We start from the raw sequence: 20,192 nt of genomic DNA, 5'->3' as shown, positions 1-20,192 counted from the left end.
AAAAATCAATTGTGTGAATCTACTGCTTGCGTTCAACCAGTTCAACCTTCAGCATGTTTGGAGCACCGGAATAATCCCAAAATAAGATACTTGAAAAAGGCTCCCATCTAGGCCAGCAACTTCCACCAATTGTTTCTGAGGTGACTATCAGTTGGGAGTGTGAGGACACACAAGGAGCGTCCACAACCTTTTCTTTTTCACATACGGTAAGTTGTTTCAAATCAGGTTCATACACTGACATATGACCGATTCTTTTGCTTAGTACAACAAGAGTCCTGTGATCATTTATTGTTGTTGTGATCATTTTGCTGATTTCCCTGCAGGCGAATAACTACATTAAATTGATTTGTATCACTTTTCTTTATCCACAAATTGCCTTGCCTATCTGCCAGTTTAAAAAAAAAAAAAACACCATTTTTTTAGGGTCTGTTTTTCTTGTGATACACATCACAATAAACGTCTTGAATCCAATTGAACTTTTATCTATTTCCAATCAAAGTCATTAAAGGCACAATTGTTGCGTGTCTGTAAAAGATTATCCTGAGTGATTATCGAAACCACAGATCATTTCCCTTACATTTAAAAAATCGGCTAGGATGTTTAAAATGAGTGTATGTGTGTATACTCCACTTTATATCCCAACTGAGATTCTTACTCCAAGTGTTGACAAATCTTGAATCTTTAAATACATCTCATATTATCCGGTGTAAATCAACACTATTCCAGATGTTGGTAATGTATCAGTTGTATCACCTTCATGTTTTTGTGCTACAGTGATGCGGAGGCCTGATTTGGGCGGAAAGGTGAGGGCAGGATGTTCTTATTTACAGTGCCTGCTTGCTACTGAGACCTACCGCAGCCGAGTATTAAAAGAAAACTGTCTGCAGCACATCCACACTCAGCGGGGCGGTGTTGGACAAAAGGAGATTATTTACATTGATATAAAAAGCGCCGCGTCCTGTTTCTTAAGTTAAAAATAAAACTGCAAATAATTCCATAGAACAGTGAGGCACATGATTGATATTGACTTTCCTCTTAAGAGGAGATATTGTCAGTGCGGTTACCTTTAACCTCACCAGCAGGGGTTTGATTTGATCAGAGAACACCACACAAAGGTCACTGAAAACAACAAGGTTACAAAATAAAGAGAGATTCAAGATTCAAAGTGGTTGTTATCATATGAACATTACATGAACATTTTCTATGTAATTCTTACCTTGCCGTCTACATCGACGTTAACAATCATGGTGCACAATATAAACAAAAATGCCTAACGATAAAAAAAAACATATCTGTAAAGTTACATGTATTTTGTTTTGCGTTGCCATGCCAGCAAAAATTTGCAATACAAATGCTTGTATGGAGGCAGTGAACGGTTCTTCAAAAAAACAGGCAGGCTCCAAGCAGTTTATTGCCACTCCCAGGTGAAGTTTACTGTCTTCAATTATATGTTGTGCATTTAAAGCAGTCAAATAGCTTTGCCGTAAGAAAGTCTTTTTAGCTTAATGCTAACGAACAACGCAAAATGTCTTAGATGGGCTACCGCATTGTATCTTATCTTATAATGGTTTAAGCGATGGATATTTGAACACAAGCCGTGAAGAGACACATATGGAAAGACAATAAAGCAATAATCACAGGCATATGTATTTTTGTATCTTTTGCGGAAAGTGGCCAATATTACTACATCTCACTGAAACCGCTGTAAAACGTGTGGGTCTCTGTCTGAATTATACTGCCCCCAGGTGGCCAAAGCGAGCACACCAGGAGCAGCACAATGCCCACTGAATCGAGGTAAAAATTAGGCACAAACTGCATTTTCTTATTAAAAACACATTACAAAATTTTGCATTGTTTTTTTGGTGGGGGGTTGTTTCAAACTTTACATTCTGATTAATTGCCATTGCTGTAATTGTTTATAAGGTGCAATATTATAGAGTGCTATTTGTTTTGTAATATGAAACCATCATACAGTGGTGAGAAGAAAAGAGTACATTTTTTTTATTATACTTAAGTAGATTTTTCAGGTATCTTTACTTTTTTTAGTTTTATTTTTCTGATGATTTTCTGACAAGTATCCTTATTAACTGAGAAACAATCAACTATATCAAATGTCAAACATTAACAAAAGCAGAAACAAATCACTTCTGTTCTCAGCACCAAAATTTAGTGTGTTGTCAATCCACAAAGTTTTGTGGTGCAACCATTTTAGCCTAATCCTCTTTCCATTAACAAACAAATAGAAGTGAAATCCTCCTTGGCAGAACTCAAGAAACACAACAAAACAGCTCGAACATTAGCAAAAAACATGCTGACTACAAGGCATTCTAAAATGCTGACCAGAAGCCTTGACACGCATGCTGGCTGTCACATTCTGACTTAAAAAGAAAAAAATCCCCCTCACTCTTTCGCCTTCTCTACATGACGTGTGCACACTCACAGCCAACAACGAGGCACTCTAAAGTTACCATACCAGGGGACTTTCCAAAGGAAAGATTCATTTTGGGGGGTATGGCTAGCTAGTTAGCTATCTAACCACTGATGTAGTGGGAGAGGGGGAATCATTTCATACACCAAAGTGTCTCACTGGTCGCCGTTTTAGTATCAGCCAAAAAATATGGGATACCGAAATGGTGAAAACCAGTTAATTCCACAATTGAGTTGTCCTACTACATATTTCTTAGTTCTTACACATGTTCTCAGTGATTATCTTCAAACATGTAATTTATTTTGAAACAATAACATTCCCACCAGATGCTGCTAAAACAGGACTCGCGTACATCTCCATCACCCCCCCCCCTCCCCCCCACCCCCCAGTGGTCTTGCTTGTGTGTGAAGCTCGGAGGCAAAACAGTGGAGGAATGTCCCCCCTCCAAAGTGACGTCGCGCGCTTCCTCCGTCCCCCCCATAAAAAGGTGCCTGACGCGCCGACTGCTCAGTGTGCACACAGGCACCGAGGTCGTCCCTGGTTCATCTTGGCTCTTGGCTCTTTTTTTTTTTTTTTTTTGCGCGCCACACACCATACCAAAAAAGAAAAAAAGAAAAGACATTTTTAATTAGAGCTCCGATCCCACTTGAATTCATCTATTTGCTCGTAACGGGAGGGAGCACCTGCCCGGAGGATACGGAACCGGAGGAGCGGGAGTCAGGGAGGAGAGCTCCCCCGCCGAACGCGTCATGGCAGCGGGGAGAACCGCGGCTCCTTTACGCGCATCCACCTGAGGCTTCTTTTTGGTGCTTGTCTTATTTGCAACCTCTCCGCTATAGGGGGACTTTTGTCACACATACGGAATTAGAAACACGACTAGTACCACGGACTATTACTTTTCATTTTGGGGGAGACTTTGTTGAAGCTTTTGAAAAGCATGATGCTGCTGTGTACCTGCGTCAAGTTGGCAATCATCTTGGATTTGTCGTCCCTCATAAGTGGTAAGAAGCCATTCGTTATTCATCTGAAGTCATACGAAGAGTTGTTACTCTTGATTATGCTGTTTTACATCATTTTCAACTATTATCTGCACATACACGCTAAAAATAAATACATAAAGATTCAACATAGTGTACAAATGGTGAGGGGAACCGCTTCTGGTACTATTTAGCACCTATTCTTTGTAGTTTTGGAAGCTAAATGGTGTCCAAAATGGGGACTGTTTAGCACCCAAAAGTACTATTTATTTAACACCCATTCTTAGTGGTTATGGGTGCTAAAAACTATTTAAAAATACAACAAAAAAACGGTCCATTGGCAAAAGGGGAAACACTTTGGGTACTATTTAGAACCCAAAAGTACTATTTAGCGCCTATTCATACTGGTTTTGAGTCACTGCTAAATACGATCCAGACGTGTACAGCGGTGGCAAAAAAATGAATAAATAAAAAAAGAAACCACTGCAAAATGCTCCATTCATGTCACCAAGTCTTCATTTAGATGCAAAGGAAAGGAAGCATTCATCATTTCTTTATGATTCTGACGCAAACAGAGTCATATTAGTTGTGTTTTATTTCATCATGCAGTGGTCTCTTAATTTTTCCCAGCCTTTCATATTGATATGTGCGATTCATAGAGTATTTAGATTTTCTTTGGTTCAGTGTGGTACAATTACATTTCCAAGCAGACTGCACGATATGAGTGTCATTGGCTTTTCACTTCTTTCCCAATCCACTAGAGGTAGCCCTGTCCCATTGTAATGCGTGCTGATTAATTTAATGCATTGTGACAGTCAGCTATGTCTAAACTTTTCATGTAGGGCTATTTGTGCGAACGCAGTATTGATTGATTGTGGTGCCGTTTGTTTTCAGAGACATTTCAAATCAGCACATTTCATACAAAGTCAGTGTTTGTTCCAGCTATTGTTATCAAGAGGATTAAACCCCAGATAATGTACAGTATGTTTCTTCTCCACGGGCCCAACTCCGTGTCAATGTCTCTCTTGGGACATGCCAGCAATGATAACACAGACTGTGAAAAGGTGAATGTCAATCCACCATTAGGGCTAGCGAGATACACACACGGCCTTTCCAAATAAACAGCACATCCAAACAAAGGAAACGGTGTTCCTGCTCACACCTTACACCGCTCACTGTTGACTGCGTTGTTATTTGGAAGACATTTCCTCCACTGTCCACACACAAAGGCGTGGGAAAGACACAAGGAGGAAGCGGACGCTGGAGCTGAAGGCAGGCAGACTGCAGGGAAGGTCATGGAAGTTTGACATGCTACCTGGGCAAAGAATTCATCCTGGATGTACTACTCACACGTCGTGATTGACAATAGCAGAGAGGGAAGCAGAGCAATTGTTATTGCGCAGGAGGAACTGCTGACTGTTAGAGCAATTAGTGAAGGAGCTGTCTCAAGCTGATTTGGTGCACCGCACTGTCAGTGATGTTGATGTGTCCTGATATTTTGCTTCCATTACACCAGGGGTGTCCCAAGTTGGCCAGCGGGGATCATTGTGGCCTGCTGAACATTCTAATAGCACATTTGAAAAAAGTGGTTCAGGAGGGTCGTGGGAATAAAGTTGTAAATGTGTGTGGGTGTGTATATATATAAATACATAATTACACACACACTTTTTAATGACCATTTAAAAAAAAAAAATTAAATTATTTTTTTAAATGATTGAACAATTATCACAGGTTATTTTTTTAATTTAAAACTGTTAAACACGGAATATTAGAAGAAATGTTTCTGCTAAGTTGCTTAGTTGGCGACCTTCTCTGCTCCTTTTTCTCTTCCCTGACTTACACTGCATCTACTCATCAACATTTATTTTGCATTTAACCTTTATTTAACCACGAAGTATCCCGTTGAAATTAAAAACCTCTTTTTCAAAGGAGTCTTAACTGGCCAAGAGACAGCAACAAACAAACATAAAATGCAGTTACGTATTGAACACAGAATTTCACAAACACATTGCAACTTCACACTTCACTGAAGGTGCGCAACTCAAAATTCATTCTTCCCTGTATACTGTGAAAATGCATTTTTTTTAAAAAATCTGAGACACACCTTACTATGGTTTGTAACCGAATCTCTCTTTTTTTTTTTTTTTTTTATCACTCAAAAATTTGCTGTAATAATGTGAGAAGCTTGCTTCCATGTTGTGTCTGGCTTGTTCGGGGGTGTTTTTGATTTGCTCCTCGAGATGGTGGAGTGGAAAATGGGAGTAATGAGAGGTCATCCAATTCCAATAGAGGCTCATTGCTCACCGGCAAATATAAAACACACGCACACACTGATAGACATTCTCCTGGACTGGGAAGTGTGCCAGGAGGTGTAAGATAAAGTCAATTCCACAAGCTGTGATGTTTAACGATACAAATTGCTCTGTGCTTCTCTTCTTATGGGATGATTGAGGCATCCACTCCAAACTGGGCCTGCTATATATCCTTTTTAAATCCTGCATGCAATTTCAATTTTAAGGAGCTTCTGTGTGCCGGTGAGTCGTGATTATGTACAATAGAAGCAGAATGCTTTAGGTTTGGCTTTTAAGAGCTTCATCCAGCAGATTCCTGTTTTCTGGCTTTATAGAATGTTCTTTGGACACATTTGACAACCCCCAGATCTTTTTTTTTTGCCTCTAAATCTCTGAAGACTAGTTTCTAGCTAATAAAACAGCTCGCTCTCTAACTGTTGTCTTAACCTTGCCGCTGGCAAAGTGGGAACATTTCAGTTGAATAAAAAGGAAAAATGCAAGATTGGTTGCACAGATTGAGCAGTTTGGCAGCTGATCTGAAGTGGTGTCAAGGGCTCAAACTTGAGTATTGACCTTTTACTTTCTTACTGCTTGTCTTGAGACTCTCCGCCCGAAGGTAACTTGGCGTGAGTTTTCTTTGGCCAGGAACTGCTGCGCCGCCACATCGTAAAAGCTCCTTGTGTCAGGCTGTGAGTTTGCTTTTTAAAAACTCTTGTTTTTTTTCTTTACTTTTAATAGCTGAGGCGGAACATCAAACAATGACTCGTGGCACGTCCTCTTGAACCAGTCCTTCTCAGATTGGGGGGCGAGTTGTCAGGGGGGGCGTGAATTTTTTTTAATTTATTTTTTGTTGCCATAATAGAATAAAGTGTAATTGCACATCCACTACACTAGGTGGCAGTGGTGATCTGATTGTCAGAGAGTACGTAAAAATATTAGCAGAGCTGGACGTTCCGTCTATCTGACGGAGAGGTCCGTTTATCCGTCACTGACGGACGCCCGTTTTGCTGACGGTTGACGAACGACGGAATCTTGTTTTAAAAAAACACGGATTAAGCATAGACGGAAACCCTCTTTATTTAGTCCACCATCTGTCTGCAGTCAGTCATTAGTCTATTTTACCGGCGAGGCTTTGATGGCCGCCTTAGAGTGCCTCGTTGTCACACACGTCACACAGAGAAGGTGGAAGAGCGAGGGAAACACAAAAAGTCAGTGGCTAGCATTTGAACCAGGCCTGCAGGCTGGGGTGGTCGCTTTAGAGTGCCTTGTTGTTGGCCAGGAGTGGGCACACGTCACGGAGAGAAGGCCAAAGAGAAAATGGGAGGGGGGGAGGGGGTGATTATAAAGTGTCCTGTTTGCGCTTTAGAGAGCCTCCTTTTCGAAAAGCCTCGCGATGACTTGGTGGCGATGACCTTTTCACTTTCCTGGGCCTTTAAGTGTGTTGCAACGCTTTCAAAAGGTCAATGAGGCTGAGCCAGGATGTGTGTTGCCATTTGCTACTGTTTCTCTCCAAACATCAGGGTCACATTTTTTTTTTTTTTTTTTTCAAATTCTAATGACTCTTCCCTCTTTTGTTAATAATGTCACTCAGGCCCCTTTTTCCGTGTCTACTCTTTGAAATGAGTGGCATGCCTAAACAAAAGCGTCATCAGACTGCATTGTTCTATTCACCTTGATGGTGCCGCTGGAGACGACGTGTAGAGGAGTGACGGGAAGTCCTGACATTATTCCCTATTCTTTGTGTTTCCCTTGACAGTGATAGTCATCTCATCGTGAGCAATAATGGCTTTTACTGGAGATAACTCAGCTGACAACTCCCCTGACACACTGACTTTGCTTCTTTGGGAAAAGATCCGTGAAAAAGTAGCAAACTAAAACGACTGAGTCGAATAAAAGCACAAAATTAAAGTAGGTTTAGGATTTTAAAGTGGGGTTTTAAGCTTGGTTTCGAGTTTTCAAAGTATTGTTTTAAACTAGGGTTTCAAATAAGGGTTGTAAACTCGGGTTAGAGTTTCAAAGTAGGGTTTTATGTACTGATGTTGAAAGCCTGATAATGTAAACCAGAGTACACAGTCTTGTAGTTCTCGAGACTGGTATTGGGGCCACTTTTTAAGGGTCTCGGTCTCGTCTCGGAATCGAAGGCATTTTTACCCACTCTTGTCTCGGTCTCGGACAGTGCGGACTCAGGATTTTTTTTGATCAAGACCGGTCGAGACCAGTCGTGACATTTTTCATGGCCCATGACTCCGTTTTAAAGAGTATGATTACATTATAAGTAGAAGAAGTTAAATAAAGACTTTGCTTAGATTTGAGATTTGTTTCCCTGTAGTATTTCAAAAACAACAGCAGAATTTGCTTTGGTTGCAAACATAATGAAAAAAAAGATACTGGTCATTTTGTTCTGCTTTTTTGTGTGATTTTTCTTTGATATATACACTCTTGGTCTTGTATCGGACTCGATACTTTCGAGTTTCGATAACGTCTTGGTCTCGGTTAGCGTGGTCAACATATACTGTAGCCAATAATTAGGCCAAATTTGAGCATTTCCGACCACTTCCGATCAAAGTCTGATTATCGGATTTCTCTATTACCAATGTAGTCTTCTCTGGAGGAAGACAGCTGAGAGGACTTTTTGTGTTTTTCAAGTCTAGTTGGAAATATTCAGCTCCTCTGCAATTTTCTATTCGGGTTTTGGGTGCGGGGTTTATAAGAAAACAATTATTATCCTTAAAAAGTGTGAAGGGGGTAGATTGTTGCAAGCTAGCCAACAAGTTGTTTGACTGTTTTTAGCCTAGGGGGTAGCTAAACTTTTCAGTTGGGATTGGTCATCACATTCTCTTTGGGATGGGTTATCCCATTTTATCTACAGTAGTTTCCTGTTCATATTCCTTGCTCATTTTGTGTTAAAATGGATTAAAGTTATATATTTGTTAATTGTTCAGTTCTGGCTTCTTGCCTTTTTGCACTGTGACAAACAGCATTATTGCATTTGACAAGTTAATAGCCTTCTTAAAAAGAAAATATTCCAAGCCATCTTCTTAAAGATGAAAGTCTACCCAAACATATTTTTTTCCAGAATATGTTCTATGCAGGCCCACTAGTTGAAACAAGGCATTGATAAATATTGCGTTTGCGGAATAAGAATTAATCCACCCGTTTTTAGCCATCTCTGGGGGCGGCCATTTTGTCACTTCTGTCGACTGTAAATGGCATCACAGTTGCTCAGGGCTCGGGTCACGACCAATCACAGCTCACGTGTTTTCTGAAGCTGAGCTATGATTGGTCGTTAGCTGAGCCCTGAGCATCTATGATGTCATTTTCAGTTGACAGAAGTAACAAAATGGCCGCCCCCTGAGCTGGCCAAAAACGGGTGGATTTTGCTACTTAACTCATTTCACAAACGCAACAATAATCAGAATGCTGTGTTTCAACTAGTGGGCCCGCATAGAACATATTCTTGCCAAAAATATGTTTGGGTTGACTTCCATTTTAAGATTCAATTTAATGATAGCTTTGATGAGAAATTTACACTAGAGTAAAAAGTGTGCCAACCAAACCCGTTTTCCCCTGCCATTAATAACTGCTGTATACAATGATTAGCAAATATATCCATTAATTGGCTGTTGTTTTTTTTTTTGTTAATCAAAGTTGTCCTTTTTGTATAATGACATCTCAGGACTCTATATGCAGTATAGACAGAAAGTGAAGCAGAGGTCATCCATCCGTCTTTGGTTGCCTTTCTGCATGTTTGTTGCGTGCCTGTCTTCTTCCCTAATGGCTCCTAATGAGAACCAGCTCCAGGGCTCTTTGAACCAACACGATAAGCGCAATTTCTGGCATTTTCTTCTGGCCGTCTGCCGGAGGAACGCGGGGCACACAGCTGTTGCGGGGAGGGGGGGGGGGGGGTTGAGGGGCGTCTGCACCCTTGCGGAGGTCAGCGCTGGCTGGCCAAGCAGCGGCGCAGGTCGGGAGTTGGGGAGGCGGGTGTTGAGAGGCAACCGCGGGGTGTTTTCTTTCTTTGGTTTAGCACGCTCCCAAGGGCCCCTGCTGATTCATCCATCTGTAGCCAGTTACTTTGGAGGATCGGTTGGCAATTGGCCTGTTTTATGAACTGAGCGAGTGCAGCTCAAGGTCAAGTTACTTTTTTGGTTTGGTTACGTATGCAAGCAGATGTCTCATTCCTTAAATGTGTTGCATTCTATTTGAAGCGAGAGCCAGATGTGTTCTTTTTTATATTTGCTCCCGGGTCCCAATTATTGTTTTAGTTGCTCTTACAATGTTGTCATTTCCTGCCATTCTTGAATATGCAACAGGTTTGTGTTTGTCACAAGTAGCAGTCAGCCGTAGATTTTTATGAACTAGTGAAAAGTATGTTCTCTCATTGTCTGCAAAAGTTAGAAAACTTGATTTGTGTCTTCCATTCCGCAGATGAAAGCACCAGCTCTTAGCGTACAAACATCTCTTTTCCTCTGCGTGCCTTTGAACAATCAAACAATGATGTTCAAGTATTTTGAAGGGAAACCACTGCCGCGTTGTACGATCCGCTTTGGCACAGTCAGCTGTTTTTTAGCATGACAGCTGTGCTGAATAACACTCCAGCTCGAGGCAAATGTGCGTCTGCTGTTATAGCTGCAGGTGTATGCGTCTATCGGCTTACTCATGGCTCAGAGCGCGTCAGTCCTATTGTGTAACTATTTTCATTCTTGAGCCAAGGCTACGACTAACGGCTCTCGCATGTTGATAGTTGACTCAACAAAGTTGTTTTGTCAAGTGGAAGGCTCCGTGAAAACAAGGCAATCCAATGTGGTCTATGACACCTTCTGGACCTTAGGGGAAGATCACGGTGTTTCCTAAAGCAGGGTTGACACGCACCGATTTTTAAAACGTAACAGACCGCGCACATGGTGAGGAAAAAAAAAAATCGGTGAAAAAAGGATGTTCTTACTGTTTTTATAGTGTGCGGTGCAGGAGATACTGTACACTCATTTATAAAATAACTGAAAGCAGACAACGGACATGCAAACAGCAAAATAGGTGAGTGTGTTGACAAGGAGGACAATGACAGGGTGGACGTATCCGGCTCATATTTGCAATTGAGAAGCACGTGGTGGACCTTCACTTAGCGAGCTGACTGTGTACCGTTGACCAAATATTGCATAGCCACAATTTCTGCAAGATTTTTTTATATCAATTGAAATGTCACGATGACAGAGTGGACATGTTAAGCTCGACAACATCCAAATACACACGTATGATGAAAATTACGAAATATAAGTGTACATATGTACAGTCTTCTGCAGCTATCCACTGTTTCAGCCTCTTCGAAGAAAGACATTATACTGACTGAAAACATCAGAGGGTTTCTTAAAGGGGCAGTTACCGCACGATGACAGAATGGAGGGCAATTTCAGTGCACCTGCAAAACGTTCAATATGATGAAAAAAAATAAAAATAAACCGAACATGCACGATAACTCATTTTATCGGATGGCACAGTGGACAGTAAAACCATGTAACAACACGCTTGATTTAGTATCAGTTAACCACTTCTTACACCCTATCGTTAGCCATACAAAATGAAGGAAACATTTTAATAGACTCCTCATTGTCCTGGTATGTATGCAAGTGTTTGGCCACTTATTATAAGGATTTTTACGGTGAGGTGGATGGATTCTCTTGGCAAAGGAGAAGTGCTCACTAATCCCCCATCTGTGGTCCCTTCTCAAGGTTTCTCATTTTTCCCCAGATGTTTTTTTTTTTTTTTTTAGTTTTTCCTTACCCTCCTTGGGGTTAAGATCGGGGGATGTCGTTAATATGTTGTCAGCTCTGGGCATGTGAAGCCCTTTGAGACTTTTTTGTGATTAAGGGCTATATAAGTAAATTTGACTTGAATACTGCAGATTCAGACACATTTCTGGATTTTTTTTTTTTTTTTTCCAGAAATGGGCCTCGTGTACATAAATAGATATACTTGTAGACTTGTTCTATCTCAGTAAACAACAAGCCAAATGTTAGTGTCTATGTTTGTGTTCTTCAGGATATTTGGCGGAAGAGCGCTTGCCAAAAATTTGGCCTTCCCAGAATTCCATCGTTGTTCACCGAGGGGGCCCTCTTCATCTCACGTGCAGGTAAGTGCCAAGAGATCCCGATTCCATTGAAAATGGAGCAAAATCTAATCTTCTTGTGCTCAGTGACCAGACAGTGTTTAAATGGTCTTTTTTAGACTCGTTTTATGACAAAAAGGCCCTGGGGAAATGACTGAGACAAGGACATAGAGCAAATAGCTTCAATGACACTGGAACATTTGATGCGGGTCCAACATTTATCAGTCTTTAGGGCTGCTGGGACCGCTCGTATCTCTGAGGCTTCATCATTTTGCAGGCCCGCAAGGAATGTTCAAGAGCATGTACAGTATCTCTGTAATGCAACGCTTCCCTATAAGGCCGTATGCTTGGACAGCTGTCCTATATTTTCTGGTGTTCTGTCACTGGATGAGAGCGGCGAGAGGTTGTTTGACCCAAAATTCTGTAGGCGATGGCCGTGGTATGCCAGACATGTTTGATGTTCCTCTGGGATGCCTTTAATGAGAATGTTAAAAGTGGGTGCTTGTGTGGAAGGAATGTGTGAGCTCGAGCACGTCGTTCCAAAGAAACGCGTTCCCATGTGAAAGTTCACCTTATCAGATGACTCGAAATAAAGAAAAAGCTGTCGCGGGGGGCCCCCGGGGGGGAGATGCTGACGCTGCCATCCTGAACTAAAAGGCGTGAAAGTTCATTGCCAGCTGTGGCACTGTTCCTTAAAATAGAACCCGTCTGCAACACATTAAGGAGTCCAACATGGATGACACTGCGTGATTCTTTGTTTCGATCAGTTGCTCTTGTATTCATCTTCAAGAGGTAACTATATACAAATACTTCACTTCTGTACTTAGGTTGATTTGTACTTTACCTGGTGACTTTCTCTATATATATATGTACTTTCTACTCTCGATTAACACGGATTTGCTACTTTATTCCAAATGGGTGTATGATCTTGTGTTTGAGGCTACCAGGGCACCATACCTCATCCAGGCCATCCAGGCGCAGCAGCCAGTGGACTGCGTTTTCATCAAGCGCACATATGCATCTCAAGATCGGTAGATTAGACATTGATAGATGATGTATTGTGCGGTCTGAGGGTCCAATCTACATATATAGGAGGGTGAGCCAGCAAGGCCCCAGCGGAGCTTAGTGTTATTATAACGGACCACCATAGTGAGAAGGCGATTGAGATTCAACCGGTCGTTATGGGGAATTCTGCTGCAAGTAGGACTAATCGTCGGATTGACGGACCAGTCCGTTACTGACGGACGCCCGTTTTGCTGACGATTGACGAATGACGGGGAAGCTTTAACCAAAGATGGACTGACGAATGACGGAAGGGGTTTTTCATCCATCAGCAAATAAATAAATTGCCAGCTCTAAGCTTAAATGAGCTGCCGCCAAGCTGTACCACCAGAAGATATAACAATTATATCGTACAGTATATTGAGTTCTGCAATGTGGCGCCTTGAGACAAGGAGCTGAATATTTTACACGAGTCTGATTTTACAAAATTTTTGGGACTTTTACATAAGTACAGCGTGTGAGTATTTTTTCCACTACTTGTATTTAAAGTTATAAAAATGTCTTCTGTCCTCTACCAGGGGGCACGGCCAGCTGCACTGGATGCTCCCAAAGCCGGTGGACTCCCAACGGCTCATTTCCTGGGAGAACATGAAAGTGCATCAATGTGATTCCAGACACGCATCGCACTGCAGCAAATTGACAATCACACACTTGAACGCCAATCAAACGGGGCAATATGGTTGCGGTTACTCCGGAGGGGGCTCGGACCACGTTGCGTCCACGTACATCTACGTCACAGGTGAGACGTTCATAATCAGAAAATGTGATTGACAGCCCATGCGAGGCTTTTTTAATTTTTCAACACTGGCATTATTTCCCCAAGTCAAATAAACAGTGGTAATGTTCCACCATGAGAAAGTCAAGTCCAAACTGTGGCACGGATAAGAATCGGTTCTTGAATTGTTTTCTTTGTTGGGAGGTTTGCTCGTTTGTTTTCGTCAAAGTCATGTAAGAGCCGCGATGAAAGAGGAGTGTGAGGTTCTCACAGGGCGATTGGGATCTGCTGACGCCAGTCTTGAGCCTCACGGTGTTGAATTGTGCTTCTTGACAGACAAAATGTAAAATAGTCAGTGTGTATTTCCCAACCTTATGGCAAAGAAAACGGCTGCGATATGCCCTGGGAAACCATATTTCAGTACATGTGCATTTTGGTCCGCTTAAGTTGCTGAAGGATGAAGACTTAAAATCTAGAGTAGTTCTGAAAGTTTCACATTGTTTCAATTCATTAAATGTTCCAATGAGTCAATTCTGCTCAAGATTTAGGTCCGGATTTTTGTGTAAGCCTCTTTTTCCTTCTGTCCCTCATAAGTCTACCTTCACGTCATGCCCTGTAAGGCCAAAGATATGAACTGCGAGAGAATGGCAATAAGACAAAATAGTGCCTTTGATTGTATTTTTGTTCATGTGTGTGAGACTAGGTGAGAAGGAGCGCGTGATTGCACGGGAAGCCCCGGTCACTGATTGTGGTTTCCTGCTCTAGCTACTGTTTTGCTAAGTCTCCCTTCAAAACCACACATGGAACAAGTTAGCATTCAAGCATTATTACAAAGCAGATTTACAATTTTAGTTCAAAATCAGGCAGTTTTCTTTGGATTTGCATGAAAAGCCCGGTGGACAAATAAGCAAACAACACAATTTTCTTTTATTGGACCAGGCAGACTAAACAAATGAATCTTTTGAATGTGTTTCCTGATGACAGTCACGCAGCCTCAAGTGCCTTTGTTTAGTCTGATGGTCTGTTCACAGATTTTCAGCTGTTTCTTACATAATGATGAACCCCTATTTAAAACATCCCAAAAAAACAAAGCCGTTTTTTTGGGCTCACCTGCCTTTCGAATCAATAATTTGTCGTCCTTTTTCTCCCCGCAGATCCAGAGCAGCCGTTTGTGGAGCCCCATGATCAGACGCCTTACGTCCTGTTCATCCACAGAAATGAGACCAGCCTCGTGATTCCTTGCCGTACGTCGTCTCCCAGTACTGTTGTGACCCTAAGTCAGGTAAGGCCACACACACATGCACACACTTTAACTTATTGAAACACACTTTTTAAAGTACTTCTTCACGCCTATTCTCACTGTGTCGTTGGCAAAAGATGGGAGACTGTAGAATAAAATCACTTGAGGACATGAAAACCCAAGCTGGGCATTCCGTCCCGGGGGCGGAACGGTCCGTCCAGGACGGACGCCCAATTTTGGGACGGAGGACGGGGGATGACAAGTTTTCAAAAAGGGATGGACTAAGCAAGGGCGGAGGTGGATTATAGTCCGTACCGCTAATCGTCTCTCATGCGTGTGACGTGGACGTGAGGCAGCCAAAGTCGCCAAAGGGAGCTTACTCGGCGAATTGGGCAAACGACAAAAATTGCCTCCGAACGCTTCAAATGCGCCACTAGTTACCCAACAGTGCATACTTACTTGCATTGGGAACGCCCCGGCGGGATCTCTGTGCACTGCACACGTTCGGTCTTGCACGTAGGGGAGAAAAAAAGGAAGGAGAGGAAGAATGAGATGAAGAAAAAGAAGGAGAAGAAGGAGCACTGGCGTTTGACCGTGGGAAATTTGTAACTTCAATGCCGTAGCCACTTCATTTACGCACATCGGAGAGCATTTGAATAGTAAATTAGCCAGCTAAAGGGCTTTGAATAAATCTCTACCATTAGCATCCCTCCCGCGGTGGACATAAGAACGGAAGCGCTTTGAAAGGATGAGGACGGATGGTGTCGGAGGACGATCGTTTTTATGAATAAAGACGGAAGTGTACCCAGGTCGTGGACGGAGAACGGACCGGCAAAAAAGGGTCAAGTGCCCCGCTCTGATGAAAACAATACTTAGGCTTAAATAGAAGGACTCCATACGTAAATTTAGAACGGAAAAAGCGCTTGGGATGAAAGGTGAAACATCTTCATCAAACAAGAGCAGTCCACTTGCCTTGACTCAACCCTTGTGGATGTATCGATTTTGCATGATTTTATTGCTTTGTTAATTCACATATTCACAGTTCTACAAAAAAGATCCATTGTTCACACAAAGACATCGTTCATGATCACGATCGGTGGGAACGACAATTACTGCAACTTAGAAGGGGAACTTCTCTGCCTCTTCTTCTTCCTCTCAAGTACGTTGCGAGTCTTCCAATAGACCTCACACGTGTGGCACAACGTGGTACTACAACTCTAAATTTGGACTTTCCTGTATTCAATAAACACCCCCAATGCAATCTTCGGGGCAGCTTTTATTTCGACAGCATTTTCACCTTTGTCACTTTGTGGTTCCCACAAAACCAATCTTAAAGAAACGCTCAACGAGCGTCAAGGGAAACTAAGGGAGTCAGTCTGTCTGCTTCCTGTACGAACAGGAAGGTGATCCAAGAGTGTTTTTGCTCAGAATAGAATCTCTTGCTAAATTTGGTTCATCCAGGAAATGCAGGACAAAACCTGAACGCACTGTGACCAATCACAGGAAACAACAAGGTAACCTACCTGACGACTATTAACTTTGAAGACCATTTTCCTTGGATGCCACAGGAAGAGAAGTCCTGCGGGTGAACTCCTGAGCTTGTTGGTGCTCAGTACCACTCAGTCCATTCAGCTCTAAAGTTGCCAATCACAGCGCTATTTGTGGCACAAACAAGACTTACGACTGTGTGACTTTGTGCCCACTTGTGGACAAACAAGTTGCCTGAGATGGAACAGATAGTGGTGGCGTGACCTTCCTGCCATTGGTAAAGCAACGGTGCTCCTCCTTCCTGCTCCCTTTCCTTCCTTCCCCTTTCCTTGCCTCTTTTCTCAGCCTGACTTCTGGCATCAGAACAAGCAACAGCAAGCACGTAGGCTACATCCTTTTCCAAGTCCATCATCTGCTGTGTCACATTTCGTGAATGATTTCAGAAGTCATCATGCGGCAAAAAATAATAATACAGCGAACATTCATTTATCAATAAGCAGCAAAAGGTGAAAATCCGCATTACAGTGAGACCATATAAAAACATTTAAAAATAATTTTACCTCTCCCGCATGCTTTAAATGCATTTAAACCTGTTAAAATACACTTAAATTGGTCACTCCCTGTTGAAGTTTACAGCAATGTCAACATATAAAACAAAAAATTAAACATCAAACTGTTCAAACAAACAATATAATTTTGTCAACTGTCTTAACGCTAACATATAAGGTGAAACGTCACTTACGGGCTAATGGGGATTAGCATTGTTGTTCGGGTAATTCTAAACCTTCAAACAATGGCTACTTTAACACACACGGACCAGAAACACATGCAAACAAAACACACAAGAAGGAACCATTGTAAATTTAAACACCAAAATGATAAACCAAAACATATTTTGTGTCATCATATTTTGTTTTGTCAAACAATAATCTGCTAGCATCGAATATGAAACATCATACCGCTTTGATTTACAGCTCTCTTCTTCGGAAAAGATCGTCAATGAATGGGACCCAAAAGTGGGCTTCAGAATTCCCTACAGCCCCGAGACTGTGTACGATATTTTGATCTGCACCGCTGTCATCAACGGTCGGCCGTTCACCTCCATGTATATGCCCAGGAGACAGTGTGAGTGTGTTGTCTTTTTCAGACAAATTAACTTTTTCAGAAAAATTAACCAGTAAAGACCAGCGGTCTCGGTTTCACACGCGTCTCTCTTCCACATTTGCAGCACTTTTTCTTAAGAATGTGACCATCACCCCGGAGCGTGTCAGAGTGTTGGTTGGCGACACACTATTCCTCAACTGCACCGGAGTGACCACCTACAATGAAAGAATCTGTTTTACATGGGATTTCCCGAGAAAGAAAGTAAGCGAGATACAGTTAAACTGCACCTCAGATGGTATGAATGATCTCCTGGGATTCTTTTTTTTCTGTCTTCAGGAAAACCGCCATTCCACAAACAAGACCACAGACGGCCCTGCTCATGCTTTTACAATGAGCAGGGCATTAGTGTTGCCCAACATTTCAATGGAGGACAAGGGCTTGTATAGTTGCAAAGCAGAAATTGCACCCAACAAATATAAGAACGTCACAGCGAAAGTCATCGTCCACGGTGAGCATGTGCTGATTCAATGTTTGATTTTAACTTTTAAATGTACAGTGAATCCACCATATCTGGGGCTACAGATAGTTTTATGTGTCCCGCACTAATCGAATACATTTAAAAGACACTTTTCGAAGTATTCTTTTGCGCCTCTTCCCACTCTCACCATCATGAAATTGTGTACTATCGCATAACATCACTTTCACAAAGTGAAAAGAAGCAGTTCTCCAGAATAAAAATGCCAAGTGTGCTTGCTTTAAGTGGTATATTTGTCACTGCCACTTGAATTTTACTGTAAAACAAAAGAAAATTACACATTTGTTATTCAAACAACAAATAGATGTTCACTAGCTTAATGCTAACTTATAATGAAATAAAAGAAAACATATTTGAGCCATTGGAAATTAGCATAGAGTAATTATATACCCTCAAACAATAATACATATAAGGAGGGCATACAACAATGTATCCTCTGTTTATTATCTCCTTTGTGAGAACTACATTTTTACAGCAGTTTAGGAGAAGTTCTATTCTTCTTTCTTCTATTTGATATGTTGCCAAGTTCCAACGCCATTCATGTTTTGTTTCAGAGCACCCCTTCCTCAACATCTCATACAGGCATCAGGGTACAGTGGTTGTCAAGGAGGGCAGAAAGAGGTTGGTGTTCGAGCCCAAGGTCATCGCTCTCCCGCCACCAGATACGCTGACATGGCAAGTTGTCGTTACAACGCATGAAAGTAGACAACAACCTTGCTTGCTTTCCTAGAACTGACTGATTTGTTCGACTCCCAGGTATAAAGACGGTGTCCCTATCCTGAAGAATTCCACCTGCTACAAGATTTCCGGTTACAACTTGATCATCTCTGACGTGCAGCATAAACACGACGGGGTCTTCACCATAAGCCTCGGCAACCAAGCCCATCGCCTGTACCGGAACCTGAGCTACACGCTGGAAGTTGACAGTAAGATGGGGGCTATAGAGTGTTAGCGGATAGGTTAGGGGTGGTTCCACTTTACTATAAAAGAAAAATCTTTTTCTAAAATATATTTTTAAACTTTAATTTTTGTCTTGCGTGGTGTCCAGTAGTTAAAGCTCTGCATGTTAGCTAATGAGTGACGTTAGCTAGTACACATTAGCCTGGCCATCGTGTTCAACAATATGCTTAAACAAGCTCATGAGAACTCAAAGAACATTTACGTTTTGACTTCACTAGATTATTTAACCACCTCAATGTGCTTCTTCAAGTTGGACAGGGAGCTTCGGAATGCCAATATTTCTGTCACCTTGGGTAGTCATAAGACGCATTGGATCCAATGTACGGAAAGCTTTCCTGTAACGGTTGCGTAATGACATCCTCATTATCACGTTCACCATTGAAGTCATTTTGGTTGTCATCTGCTGCTGGAGATGGCAGCAGGTGCTTTCATTTTGTCAGTACTCCAGGCATTACGTCAACTAACTATTTCTTCTGATTTTATTTTGTCCTCACGAGTACCAAAGATGGTTATTGGAAATCAGAGTAAATGTATACATTTTATTCAGAAAATGCAGATGGGTAAAATCGAAGGTTTCCAGGAATAAGAATAACAAAGTACAGGGAGGGGACAATTCTACTTAAATACAGTAACAAAGTATTTGTACTCCGTTACGTTACATTACAAAAGTGACTGGATGGCAGGTCGCAGCGTTAGTATGAGAGGAATTTGTGCGCCTGTTGATTCCAGAGGGAGATCGACGTCGATGCCGCGGCAGCTGTTGTTGATTAGTGGGCCTCTTTAGAAGGGGCTTGGCGCAGTGCGTAAACGGGGCCTGGCTCCATTCTGCACACTCAAGCGCTCCAGACCCCCCTGAGTTCACAGCCTTTGTTTGCATCCTCACCATGTGTACACTGTACAATGCATACAGAATTTTGCCGCTTTTATAATCACAATGTAGTCAACATGGCCTGGATGGGGCATGTAGAAAGCAAGAATGGAACATTTGGGGGATTACAGTGAACACCCATTTATCGCAGGGGGCACATTTACGATATGTGGAAATCTATGCAATAGAGAGACCATTTAAAACACTTTTTTTTTTTACATAGTTTTGCACAGTTCTCCAAATAAGCAGCAAATATCTGTTTGATATCTGCTGTTCATTTGTCATATTAACCACACATATTAACATATGTACATCATTAGCCTAATAGCATAGTTACCAAAATCATTTTGATGTTTTCAGGAAACAAAAAAACCCCACAATAATTTCAACAAACAAAAATCCAGTTGCCTCGTTTCGACCT

The 20,192-nt window shown here is 41.8% G+C and overlaps 1 protein-coding gene and 1 long non-coding RNA gene across 3 annotated transcripts in view; one reads left to right on the top strand and one right to left on the bottom strand.

The window, feature by feature from the left end:
* Window positions 1-2,956: 2,956 nt before the first annotated feature.
* Window positions 2,957-20,192, top strand: part of kdrl (kinase insert domain receptor like) — a 55,654-nt gene continuing 38,418 nt past the window's right edge. Inside the window, exons 1-9 of one of the 2 annotated variants that reach the window (XM_086023490.1) lie at window positions 2,957-3,429; window positions 11,733-11,823; window positions 13,380-13,600; window positions 14,731-14,858; window positions 17,279-17,429; window positions 17,533-17,669; window positions 17,745-17,916; window positions 18,498-18,618; window positions 18,700-18,869. In XM_086023490.1, coding sequence (XP_085879616.1) covers window positions 3,366-3,429; window positions 11,733-11,823; window positions 13,380-13,600; window positions 14,731-14,858; window positions 17,279-17,429; window positions 17,533-17,669; window positions 17,745-17,916; window positions 18,498-18,618; window positions 18,700-18,869 — 1,255 coding nt within the window. In that variant the 5' untranslated portion in view covers window positions 2,957-3,365. The remainder of the gene's footprint in view (window positions 3,430-11,732; window positions 11,824-13,379; window positions 13,601-14,730; window positions 14,859-17,278; window positions 17,430-17,532; window positions 17,670-17,744; window positions 17,917-18,497; window positions 18,619-18,699; window positions 18,870-20,192) is intronic. The other variant, XM_086023491.1, reaches the window with a different exon arrangement.
* The window catches only part of LOC147151329 (uncharacterized), a 49,744-nt gene continuing 42,923 nt past the window's right edge, over window positions 13,372-20,192 (bottom strand). The window contains exons 3-4 of the long non-coding RNA XR_015085693.1: window positions 14,687-14,849; window positions 13,372-13,439 (exon numbers count right to left, since the gene is read on the bottom strand). This is a non-coding gene — a long non-coding RNA (uncharacterized LOC147151329). The remainder of the gene's footprint in view (window positions 13,440-14,686; window positions 14,850-20,192) is intronic.

The sequence above is a fragment of the Filicampus tigris genome, chromosome 2 (genome assembly GCF_054856515.1).
Source record: "Filicampus tigris isolate MCC_2025a chromosome 2, RoL_Ftig_1.0, whole genome shotgun sequence".
NCBI lineage: Eukaryota > Metazoa > Chordata > Actinopteri > Syngnathiformes > Syngnathidae > Filicampus > Filicampus tigris.
The sequence above is the reverse complement of the archived record's forward strand: the minus strand, read 5'-3'. Positions and strand labels throughout refer to the sequence as shown.